General features: G+C 50.3%; 3 protein-coding genes across 3 annotated transcripts; 2 read left to right on the top strand and 1 right to left on the bottom strand.

Moving 5' to 3' along the window:
- Positions 1 to 216: 216 nt before the first annotated feature.
- On the top strand, positions 217 to 3,880 carry EAH_00054900 (endonuclease/exonuclease/phosphatase domain-containing protein, putative; the record flags this gene model as incomplete). Its single annotated transcript, XM_013393910.1, has 7 exons — positions 217 to 226; positions 906 to 986; positions 1,192 to 1,292; positions 1,927 to 2,074; positions 2,472 to 2,557; positions 2,943 to 3,078; positions 3,747 to 3,880. 7 exons carry the CDS (start codon positions 217 to 219, stop codon positions 3,878 to 3,880), a joined length of 696 nt encoding a protein of 231 aa, XP_013249364.1.
- Positions 3,881 to 5,027: 1,147 nt separating this feature from the next.
- Positions 5,028 to 6,809, bottom strand: EAH_00054890 (aminoalcoholphosphotransferase, putative; the record flags this gene model as incomplete). Its single annotated transcript, XM_013393909.1, has 4 exons — positions 5,028 to 5,434; positions 5,681 to 5,820; positions 6,310 to 6,605; positions 6,789 to 6,809. The coding sequence occupies 4 exons, from the start codon at positions 6,807 to 6,809 to the stop codon at positions 5,028 to 5,030; spliced, it is 864 nt and encodes a 287-aa protein (XP_013249363.1).
- Positions 6,810 to 7,197: 388 nt separating this feature from the next.
- Positions 7,198 to 7,560, top strand: EAH_00054880 (hypothetical protein; the record flags this gene model as incomplete). Its single annotated transcript, XM_013393908.1, has 1 exon — positions 7,198 to 7,560. The coding sequence occupies one exon, from the start codon at positions 7,198 to 7,200 to the stop codon at positions 7,558 to 7,560; it is 363 nt and encodes a 120-aa protein (XP_013249362.1).
- Between the last annotated feature and the right edge of the window lie 3,339 nt (positions 7,561 to 10,899).

The following is a 10,899-nucleotide window of genomic DNA, read 5'->3' as shown; positions in this document are numbered from 1 at the left end:
ATATATATATATATATATACACATATATAGGGTTTAGGAAGGGATATTATCTTTCTGGAGTGTAGGGTTTAGGTTTTGGGGTTTAGGGTTTAGGAGGCGGTGGGGTTATGCTGGGCCTTGTGGGGTGTCTGTACACCTGGTGCAGACGACAACATATTCGGCGCCATTGAGCTGTATCTTGAGGTGGAGCACGGCGAAAGATTTGTTCGAGTTAAAATGGGTGACGGTAAAATCTCAGGGCTCGGCAAGGGCGCGTGGACAAAAATGAAGGCAACATGTGAGACACCATTTAGGGTTTAGGGTTTAGGGTTTAGGGTCTAGTAGGGTTTAGGGGTTCCAACCCGAGGGTTTAGGGTTGCTTTCTCTAAACCCTAGGATTTAGTTTGTTTTCTTCTTCTGTGGTTTTCATTTCGCCCTTGTGTCGGGCATTGGGTTTACTGTTTAGGGTTTAGGGTTAAGGGTTTAGGGTTTGCGCCTGGCGTTATAGAGAGTGGTTGAATTGTATCTAGGGTTTTGCTCGCTGCAGCAAACAAACAACCACTGCCTCCCCGGGGAGGAGTTTGTTGTGTTGATTTGTTGTTTTTCTTTTTTTATTTTCGCGGGTTTGTTCAGTGAGTGGCTTTATGGTTTGCATTTTTTTGTTTTAATTTTTATTTTGTTGGTTTTGTTGTTTGTGTGCGGCGTTGATATAGCGGGGATTAAAGGGGGTTGTTGTTTAGGGTTTAGGGTTGAGGGTTTAAGCGAGTGGGGTGTACGTACACCCGCAGAGAATTTGCTGTTGCTGCTGCTGCTGCTGCTGCTGTTGCTGCTGCTGCTGCTCCCGTTGCTGCTGCTGTCGCTGCTGCTGCTGTTGCTGCTGCTTCTGCTGCTGTTGCTGCTGCTGCTGCGTTGCGTTTCTTTAACAGCAATGGCGTGCTGGATCCGCGAGTCTATGCGGTCTCCGAACGGACCCGTTACCCCCTTGGCTTACAGGGCGTTTTCCTTCAGTAAGGCATTTAAACAAACTAAGCAGCAGCAGCAGAACCAGTAGCAGCAGCAGCAGTAGAAGCAGGAGCGCCAGTAGCAGGAGCAGCAGTAGCAGCAGGAGCTTTACTCTGACTGCCTGCTTGTGTTTTGCATGCGTGTATGCATGCATGCATGCATGCGTGCATGCATAATACGATGCCTTTTGAATTGTTTGGCGGTGTGCAGCGAGGATAAACGGCAGCAAAGGGGCGTTGACTTTGGTGTTGAAGATGTACGATCAGGTTGTTTGTTTTGTTGGCTGTCATATGCCTGCTTCGGGAGTGAAGGCAAGTTCCATTTAAAAGGAGACACTTCCTTGCTGTGGCTGTCGCAGGTGTCTCCGTTTGTCTGTCTCCTGTCTCCTTGTCTGGTGCCGGCTTTTGCTTCGGTTGCCTGTCTCCTCCTGTCTCATTATATCTCCGTTTGTCTCCCTTTGTCTCCTTTTGTCTGACTCCTCTTGTCTCCTTTTGTCTTTTGTCTCCTTTTGTCTGTCTCCCTTTGTCCCGTTCTGAGTTTCCTTTGGTCTTCATGTGTCTCCTTTGGTGTCTCCCTTCGTCTCCGGATGTCCTCTTTTGTCTCCTGTTGTCTCCTTTTGCGTCTCCTCTCCTCCAACTCTCTTCCATTGTTGACTTCTTCTTCAGTTGCGCTGCTGCTGCTGCTGTTGCTGCTGCTGCTGCCCCCTGCGTTTCCGCTGCTCTTGCTTTATTTGCTGCTGCCCTTTGCACGATTTGCTGCTGCGTTTGTTTGATTTGCTGCTGCTGCAGTATGAAGGCAGCATCAATCCCTTTACACTGCTCTGTGTGTCTGTGCTGCCTCTTTACCTATCAACTATGCAAGCTTTTTCTGGTTTGTATATCTGTCTCTATATTAGGGTGATGAATGATTATTATGTGTTTTGTCTGTTTATTGCATTATATTCAGGGGAGGTTCCGTGCAAGACAACATATTCGGCAAAAGTTAGCTCAGGTGTATTCATATTCTTCTGAAGTCGATTTCACGCGCGTCTTCCATCACGTAATATGGGCGGGAGACTTCAACTTCAGGCTGCAGGCTTCGCCTGAGGTGTACAGTGAGCTACTCTTCCTGCTGCTGCTGCTGCTACTGCTGCTGTTACTGCTGCTGCTGCTGCTACTGCTGCTGTTACTGCTGCTGCTGCTGCTGCTGGTGTTAGTGCTGCTGGTGTTAGGGCTGATGGTGCTGGTGCTGCTGCTGCTGCTGGTGTAGGGCTTGACCCAAAGGAGCAGCAGCAGGTAGAGGTAATAGAGGGATTGATACAGCAGCAGTTTGTTTGTTGCAGCGGCAGCGACAGTGCAGAAGGAGACAGGAGACACTTAAGGCGCAGCAGAGACAGCAGCGCAGTGCATTCATTATATACATTATAATCCCCAACGCACGGGGGGTTGTTATTGTATTCAATTCGGGAGGGTCTGCTGCTGCTGCTGTTGCTGTTGCTGCTGCTGCTGCAGTGCCGCTGCTGGAGAAGCAAGACATGGAAAGTTTGCTGCAGTACGACGAGTCTAGGGAAGACTTCGGTCAAGACATGGTCCTCCACGTACATCCGATCACTTGCACATGCATGCATGCATGCATGCATACATGGTGCTTGGCGCTTGGCTTTTGCATGCATCTTCTCGTTGATGTTTCTTCAGCCACTGCGTCTCCGTAATCTCAACGTGTTCCCTCTTCTGGAGCGATCTTTCATGCTTGCGTTTGCGTGCATGCGATTTGCATGCGTGCGTTTGCATGTATGCGTTGCATGCATGCGTTTGCATGCGCACATTTGCTTCATTTGCATGTATGCGTTGCATGCATGCGTTTGCATGCACACATATGCTTCATTTGAATGCCTTTGCATGCGTGCGTTTGCTTGCATGCGTTTGCATGCCTTTGTATGCGTTTGCATGCATGCATGCATGGCGTATTGGGTATGTGTGCAGCAAATGCGAGAGGCGCCTGTTCGTTTTTTGCCGACATACAAAAAGGCTGATGGGCGCCCGCCTTTAAATACTGAGGACCCTGATTGGATATTAAAGGAATATCAAACACAAATGAAGAAAGGAGTTCTAGGGCAACGTAAAATGGTAGAAAGACCGCCTTCTGTGAGCTCCCTAGACACCCCACAGCATATCCATGCATGCACCTGCCTGTACACCGCAGCTATGCATCTGCATCATGCGCTGCATGTACACCTCAACCTGCATTCTCCTTTCAGCCACATGGACGAATGCGCCAAAAATAAAGCTCCAAACTATTGAGGACCACAGTTGCATGCATGCACAAACTTGCATGCATGCATGCATAAATGAACGATGCGTGGGGCTTTTGTTGCTGCAGTGGTGCGACCGCGTTTTCTTTTGGTCTATGCCTGCCGTCGTCGCCAACTTGCAAGCCATTCCAGGAGAGTATTTTGCAGCGGAGCCTAAAGAGCCAAGTACATCTTTGAGGGTTTAGGGTTTGGGGTTTAGGGGTTCGTGGGGAGCCAAAATGTTGCTTTTCGTCTTTGTTTTCTGTCTCCTTGCTTGCTGCACTGCGAGGCCCTGCCTCTCTGTCTGCCCATTATTTCAAACACTAAACCCTAAACCATAAACCCTAAACCCTAAACGTTGTGTGTGTCGACTGTCTCCTTTCGTGTGTCTCCTTTTGTGTGTCGCCCTCCAACTGTCTTCTTTTTGTGTATCTCCTTTTGTGTCTCTCCCTCCAACTGTCTCCTTTTGTGTGTCTCCTTTTGTTTGTCTGCATAGGCGTGCTTATGGCCAGTGACCATTCTCCTGTGGGCTGCGGTCTTCATCTCTTCGCCCTCGACGGCGAAGCGCCTCCTGTCTTCTTCGAAGGCTCGGCAGAGGGAGCATATGCAAAGAGCCAGCTAGCTAGCTAGCTTGCTAGCTAGCTATATGTTGAGTTAGCTACTATATTCATCTGTATTTTGCTAGCTACCTAGCTAGCTAGGTGTCTATTCGCGCTAGCTAGCTGGCCATAGCCAGCTGGGTCTCGCTGGCTAGCATGCCTGGTGGGCAGCCGTGCTAGCTAGCTAGCTAGCTAGCTAGCTAGCTTTCTGCTGCCCCATGCTGAGTCCGGCGTGCCAGATTGTAACAAAGTTGCAGCAGCAGCAGCAGCAGCAAGTGAAAGAAGCAGCAGCTGCATGCTGCAGCTGCACGGCAGCGTGCTGCTGCTGCAAGCGCCACGCTGCCTTATCTGCCTCCGGCTAACAAAGCTTCGCCGTTGGTTTGAGCCCTCTTCCCCTGCTGCTGCTGCTGCAGCAGCTCCTTCTGCATGCAGTTTCTGCATGCATGCGCTCTATTAGAAGCAGTATTTAACGGCTGCTGTGAACAGCCACTGCAAATGACGCATAGTTGTCCCTCAACTCGGGCCTAGCTAGCTAGCTAGCTAGCTAGACCCGAGTTGAGATTATATAATCATAGATATAATATAAAATTATATTTATAATTATATAATCTAATGCTAGTTTGCTGTTACTGCTTCTTAGGGCGGGCCACCTGCCCTACCCCAAAGCAGCAAATATTAAAGTGCTCGCAAAGAAGAGAGACAGTAGACAGCAGCAAACTTGCTAAGTAGCAGCAGCTCCACAGCAGCACGCCTAGCAGCACCCAACTGAGGTACTCACGCTGCTGCTGCTGCTGCTGCAGCTGCAGCTGGGGCAGCAAATGAGGCAGCAGCAACGCACCCGCTCCAGAAGCAGCAGGAGACACCGCGTACACCCAAAGGCAGCAAAACCAAAAAGGCAGCACCGGCCATTGCACAGGAGAGAAGTTCATCTGCACCAACAGACACAGCAGCAGCAGCAGCAGCAGCAGCAGCAAAAGCAGCAGCAACCGCATCATTCTTCATCGGTATGAGCACTCTGTCCCGAACCTCTAGTCATGCTGCAGCAGCAGCTGCTGCTGCATCAGCAGCCGCTGCAGCTACTACTGCTGCTCTTTTCCAGTAGTTAGCTAGCTGAGGACCTAGCTGGCTAGCTAAAAGCCTGACTATCTATCTATCAATCTAGCTAGCTAGCTAGCTAGCTAGCTGAAGAGGAGACTTGCCCTGCAGGTAGCGGAGAGGTTGAGGCGCAGAGCGATGATGGAGGTGTTGCAAATTATCGTCAAGTAACACAACACCGGATGCTCAGATATCATTGCTGCAGCACCAACAGCAGCAGCAGCAGCAGCAGCAGCAACAGCAGGCAGGGGCCCATGTTGAACACAGTAAAGCAGCCCTTGAGTTGTAGCTGTTATCCATCCCACAGTTCCTGTTGCTACTTCCGCTGCTGCTGATACTGCTGCTGCTTCTGCTGCTGCTGCTACTGCCTCTGCCTCTACTGCTGCTTTTGCTGCTGCTGCTGCTGCTGCTGGTTTATTTTCTTTTTGCTTACTGGAGGAGTAGAGAGGAATATGCATTATGACGTGAACTAAACAACCCAAGAGCTGCGCTGCACCAAACCCCAAACCCTAAACCACGCAAAACCCTAAAGACCCCACAACTGCAGCAAACCAAACCCCACCCATCAGGAGCAGCAGCTGCTGCAAAGAGCAGCAGCAGCAGCAAAAACAGCAGCAGCACGAGCAGCAACAACAGCAGCAAGAGCAGCAACGGCAGCAGCAACCTGCTGTGGGGGGCTTCAAGAAGCAAGCTCGCATGCATGCAGGGTTGCATGCATGCATTGGAGTGTACGTACAGACGGCTTTTGCTGGGTTTGCTGCGAGTCTGCTGCCATTTAAAACATCTGAAAAGAGCATCCCCATCAGCAGCAAATAAAAAGGAAATGCAAAGAAGGCCTGCAGAGGTAGAGACAATAAATAGTCTGGCGCCGTCTTCCTGCACGTACACACACCCAAATAACCCTAAACCCTAAACCCTAAACAATAAACAATAAACCTTAAACCATAAACAATAAACAATAAACAATCAACGATAATAACGCAACTCTGGTGCCCAAACCCTATGAAACTCTAAAAAGCCCTAAACCCTAGTGTCTACACTATAAACCCTAAACATTAGCCTCTACGCTAGAAACCCTAAACCCAAAGTACTAAACCCTACACAATAAACCCTAAACCCTAAACACTAAACCCTGCGGAGGAGCCTACTTAGAACCAAACCGCAGCGCCGCCGTTGTGCTTCAGACGAAGGCCCCCTAAACCCTAAACCCTAAACCCTAGAACTATATACCCTACACCCTTAAACCCTAGACCCTTAAACCCTCAACCCTCACAGAAACATTGCGGGGGCGACATCCCTGAGGGAGGTGGTGAAGGTCTCGGGGCCGAAGAGGAGACTGACAACATTCATTCCCATCATCTGCACACAACATGCATGCTGCTGCTGCTGTTGCTGCTGCTGTTGCTGCTGCTGTTGCTGGTGCCGGTGGTGCTACTGATGGTGGTGGTGGTGGTGCTGCTGCTGTTGCTGCTAGTGGCTGTAACTGATGCTGCTCCTGCTGATGCTGTTCCAGGTGCTGCTGTTCGTGCCACTGGTGCTGCTGCAGCCTCTGCTGCTGCTGCTGCTGCTGCTGCTGCTGCTGCACGTACCACCAGCTGCCCCTCAGTTACGCCTGTTACCCCGGTGTGGCACCGGTACTCATGGAAATGAAGCTCCCACCACTGCAGCGCAAACCCTAAACCCTAAACCCTAAACCCTGAACCATAAACATTAAACCCTAAACCCTTAGCTCTCCACTGGGGGAAAGAAACGCATCGGAAGCTTCCCCGTTCCAGCAGCAGCAGCCACACCAACAGCAGCAGCAGCAGCAGGAAAGGCACCAGGGTGTCTTGGGGTGTACGTACACTGTAGATGAAGAGCTGCATCTGCAGAATAGCTATCAACATAAATGCAGCAACAGACTGCCCAACTCTAATCGTCCCCAAAACGCTCAACGCAGCAAATACCTGCACGCCAAGGAGACAGCAGCAGCAGCAGCAGCAGCACGTGCTGCTGCTGCTGCTGTTGCTGCTGTTGCTTCATCCTGCTGGCAGCGCCGGTTGCTGCCGCAGCAGCAGCAGCAGCAGCAGCAGCAGCTGGGGCGCGAGCCGTGTTTGCATGCATCAGGCAGTTTCAACTGCCAACCCGGACCCTAAACCCTAAACCCTAAACCCTAATTTGTCTGAGCATACAGTGGAGAAGGAATCGCAGCCGTGATCAAAGAGCTGCCCTAAAGGCGTTGAGGTATTCGTACGCCGCGCTTGCTTCCCGTCTATGGCGTCCAGGGTCTGCAGCAGCAGCAGCAGCAGCAGCAGCAAATGGCAGCAGCATCAGCAGCAGCAAATGGCAGCAGCAGCAGCGCCATTTGCAGAAGCAGAAAAATACCCAACTCATGCAACAGCCCCCCCCCTCGTGCTGCCACCGCCTTCGCAGCAGCAGCAGCTCAAGCAACAGCAGCAAATGGCAGTAGCAGCAGCTTCAGCTGAAGCAGCTGCATCGCTAGCAGCAGGAACGCCTTCAGCAGCATCAGCAGCTTCAGCAGCAGCTTCAGCTGGAGCAGCTGCATCGCTAGCAGCAGGGAAACCTTCAGCAGCAGCAGCAGCTTCAGCAGCAGCAGCAGCAGCTTGCCTGGTATAGAAAGAGAAGGATAATATTTGCAATGTACACCCAAGCGGGCGCCGCCTCCGAGAGAGTTGGCGTAAAAAAACATGTCAGAGCCATCAGCAGCAACGTGCAGCTAAACCCCAGCAGCGTTAGCAGGTTAGGGCTTACCCACTGCAGCAGCAGCAGCAGCAGCAGCAACAGCAGCAGCAAGGGGCGCAGAGATACAGGGATAAGAAGGAATCAACAAAAAAGAAGAAGAAATTGCTCATGTGGTAGTGCAGCAGCAAATACAACTCTGCTGCAACCAGCAGCAGCAGAAATAACTGCAGCAATAGCAGCAGCAACAACTGCAGCAGTAATACTAACAGCAGCAGCAATACTAACAGCAGCAGCAACTGCAGCAGGACCTGCAGCAATAAAAGCATGAGCAGCTGCGCAACCAGCAGCACTAACACCAACCGCAGCAGCAGCACACACAGCAGCTACACACACAGCAGCATAACCAGCAGCAGCAGCAGCAACAGCAGCAGCAGCAGCAGCATGTGGTGTTTGAGGGCTTACTAGAGGCACATAAGATACGACGGCATCCCAGAAAGGAGTTAAAAGTCTGTCTATTGGCGTGCTGCCAGCAGAAACATATTTATATTGTCTCAGCTGCTGCAGCCCCGCTTTATCAATGTAAGAGCCTAAAGGGACCCTCATCGTTCTTCAGGTGTACGTACACCGCAACTGGCCCCACTACCCTCACAACGCAGCAAAAATGCAGCTGTACATACACCTTAAAAGAAGAGACAGTTATTCACGCTCAAACCACACGCAAATAACACCTTCTCCCCTCCTAAAGAAACAGCTGCACAGCGCTAACTGCTGCAGCACGTGCTGCTGCTGCTGCTGATGATGCTGCTGTAGTTGTTGCTGTTTATCCTGCAGCAAATCCTAAGTCGCCAACCTCCTCCTATAAACTCTCCGGTGTACGTACAGCTGAGAAACACTGGGTGACCTCCCGAGTAGGCGCTGTTTCGTTGGCTGGTTGCATGCAGGGCGGCCAATAAGTGCTGCTGCTGCTGATGCTGCTACTGTTCCTTCTGCTGCTGCTGTTCCTGCTGCTGCTGCTGCTGCTGTCGCTGCTAGTGGTTCAGGCGCAGCTGTCGCTGGTAGAGTTGCTGCTGCTGCTGCTCCTGCTGCTGCTGCAGCTGGGCAGTCCCAGTGGTGAGCTAGCTGCAAGGCAAATGAGAAGAAGAAGAATAGAAGAAGCAGCAAATAAGTTTATTTTGTATTGTGTCACCGAAATAAGCAACAAAGACAAAGAAAGAGAGAGACCCCCAGTTGGTTGCTGCAGCAGCTGCAGGTCCAGCTGAGGCTTCCTTGAAGGAGTGCAGAGGTGAAGGCAGAAGAAATAAGTTCAAAAATAATAAAATAATTGAATGCATGCATGCAGCTTGATATGGTTGAGAGGCGTTGAGGTGTACAGGCACCTCAGCCAGCCCCTGGGCTCACTGGGGCCTCTGGCTGCGTTTGTCGTTTATAAACAAACAGAAGAACTACAAACCAAACAAGAAGAATTGAATAACAAATTAAAAAAAACTTTTATACAATACTCCCAGCATACACCAGCACCCACGAGGTGTACAGACACCACAACACGTCCCAGCGCGAGTCAAACGAAGCAAATTTCGCTGTCTTTAGGGTTTAGGGTTTAGGGTTTATGGTTTGAGAGAGAAGGCCGTTGACAGGCGTTTAAATGCATTCGATGGATGACCTGGCAGCTGCAGCGGAGACAAAGGCAAGAAAATAGCAGTGAGCCGCGCGTCCTAGGGTTTAGCGATTAGGGTTTAGGGTTTAGCGTTACACCCCAGCATGCGCGCAGCATCCGCAGGTTGCCCCTAAGGCACTCCCCCTACACCCTAAATCATAAGCACAGGCGGCCGCCGCCCTAAGGTTTAGGGTTTAGGGTAGATAGATAGTCAACCAGAAGAGTTCTGCCCCACAACTGGGGGGAGACGATCCCAGAGAAGAGGCGCTCCAAGGGAGAAGACGACCCCTTCGAGAGGACGATCCCAAGTGGGCCGTTGGAGGCTATATCGTGCAGTAGGCCTCTTAAAGCCCAGGCTAGCTACGGCTAGCCGCGGTTAGATATGGCTAGCCACGGCTAGCTGTGGCTAGCTACGCCATATTTGGCTACCTACAGCCAGACCTGGCTAGCTACGGCTAGCTACAGCCACGTCGGACTAGATACGGCTACCTATGGCTAGCTACAGCTAGCTATGGCTACCTATGGCTAGCTGTGGCCAGCCATGGCTAGCTACGGATAGGCTGGGCTAGATATGGCTAGCTACGGCTATGCATGGCTAGTTATGGATATATATATGGCTAGGCAAGGCTAGATAGGGTTATATGCTATTAGTGATAGCTAGCTAGAGGCTGGTGTGCTCAGCGCGGCAAGCAGTCATGCTCTCTGTATGCTTAGAGTGCTGCTGCTGCTGCTGCTGCTCTTGTTGCTGTTGTTGCCTGGTTCTTCTGTATAAATAGAAGAGTCCCAGCGCGGGCTTCATTGCTGTTGAGGCAGCTGCAGCATCTAGCAGTGCTCCTAAACCCTAAACCCTCGAGCTGAGAGAGACAGCCCTGATGATAGCAGCCAAAAAGGATTAAACGCAACGGGAGAAACAAAAAGAAAGAGACAGTGGCGGGCCTAACTTACCCACCCTCCCCTAAACCCTAATAAACCCTCATAAACCCTAATAAACCCCAATAAACCCTAATAAACCCTAATAAACCCTAATAAACCCTAATAAACCCTAGAGCCTCCTCTATGTGAGGAAAACCCTGACGTAAGAGCCAGAAGGAAATGTGTTGTTTGTTTGAGGAGACACAACTAAACCGTTTTGAGCTGCTACCCGAAGCAGCTCCAAACCCCGACGGGAGACCAGATGCCCCTCAGGGCTCGCCATGGGCGGGTTGTCTTCGTCCTGTGCACAAACCCTAAACCCTAAACCCTAATTAACCCTCATTAACCCTAATCAGCAATATTAAACCCTAACTAACCCTCAAAAACAATAATAAACCCTCTTTCACCCTAATAAGCAATCCTAATAAACTCTAATAAACCTTAATACACATTAATACACCTTAGTAAACCCTAATACACCCTAATAAACCCCAATAAACCCTAAACCCTAAACCCTAGACAAGCACATAAAGGCTCACGGAAAGGCAAACTGACCCCTAGAGCGGATGCGGCAAGTGTTTTTATGGATGTACGATTCATACGTATTGATGTATATATATATATATATATAACGTAATTATAAATCTGTATATATACATAAGTATATATATTTATTATATATATATGGATATACTATATGTACAAAG

The sequence above is a fragment of the Eimeria acervulina genome, genomic scaffold (genome assembly GCF_000499425.1).
Source record: "Eimeria acervulina Houghton genomic scaffold, Eah_scaff1067, whole genome shotgun sequence".
Lineage (NCBI taxonomy): Eukaryota > Apicomplexa > Conoidasida > Eucoccidiorida > Eimeriidae > Eimeria > Eimeria acervulina.
The sequence above is the reverse complement of the archived record's forward strand: the minus strand, read 5'-3'. Positions and strand labels throughout refer to the sequence as shown.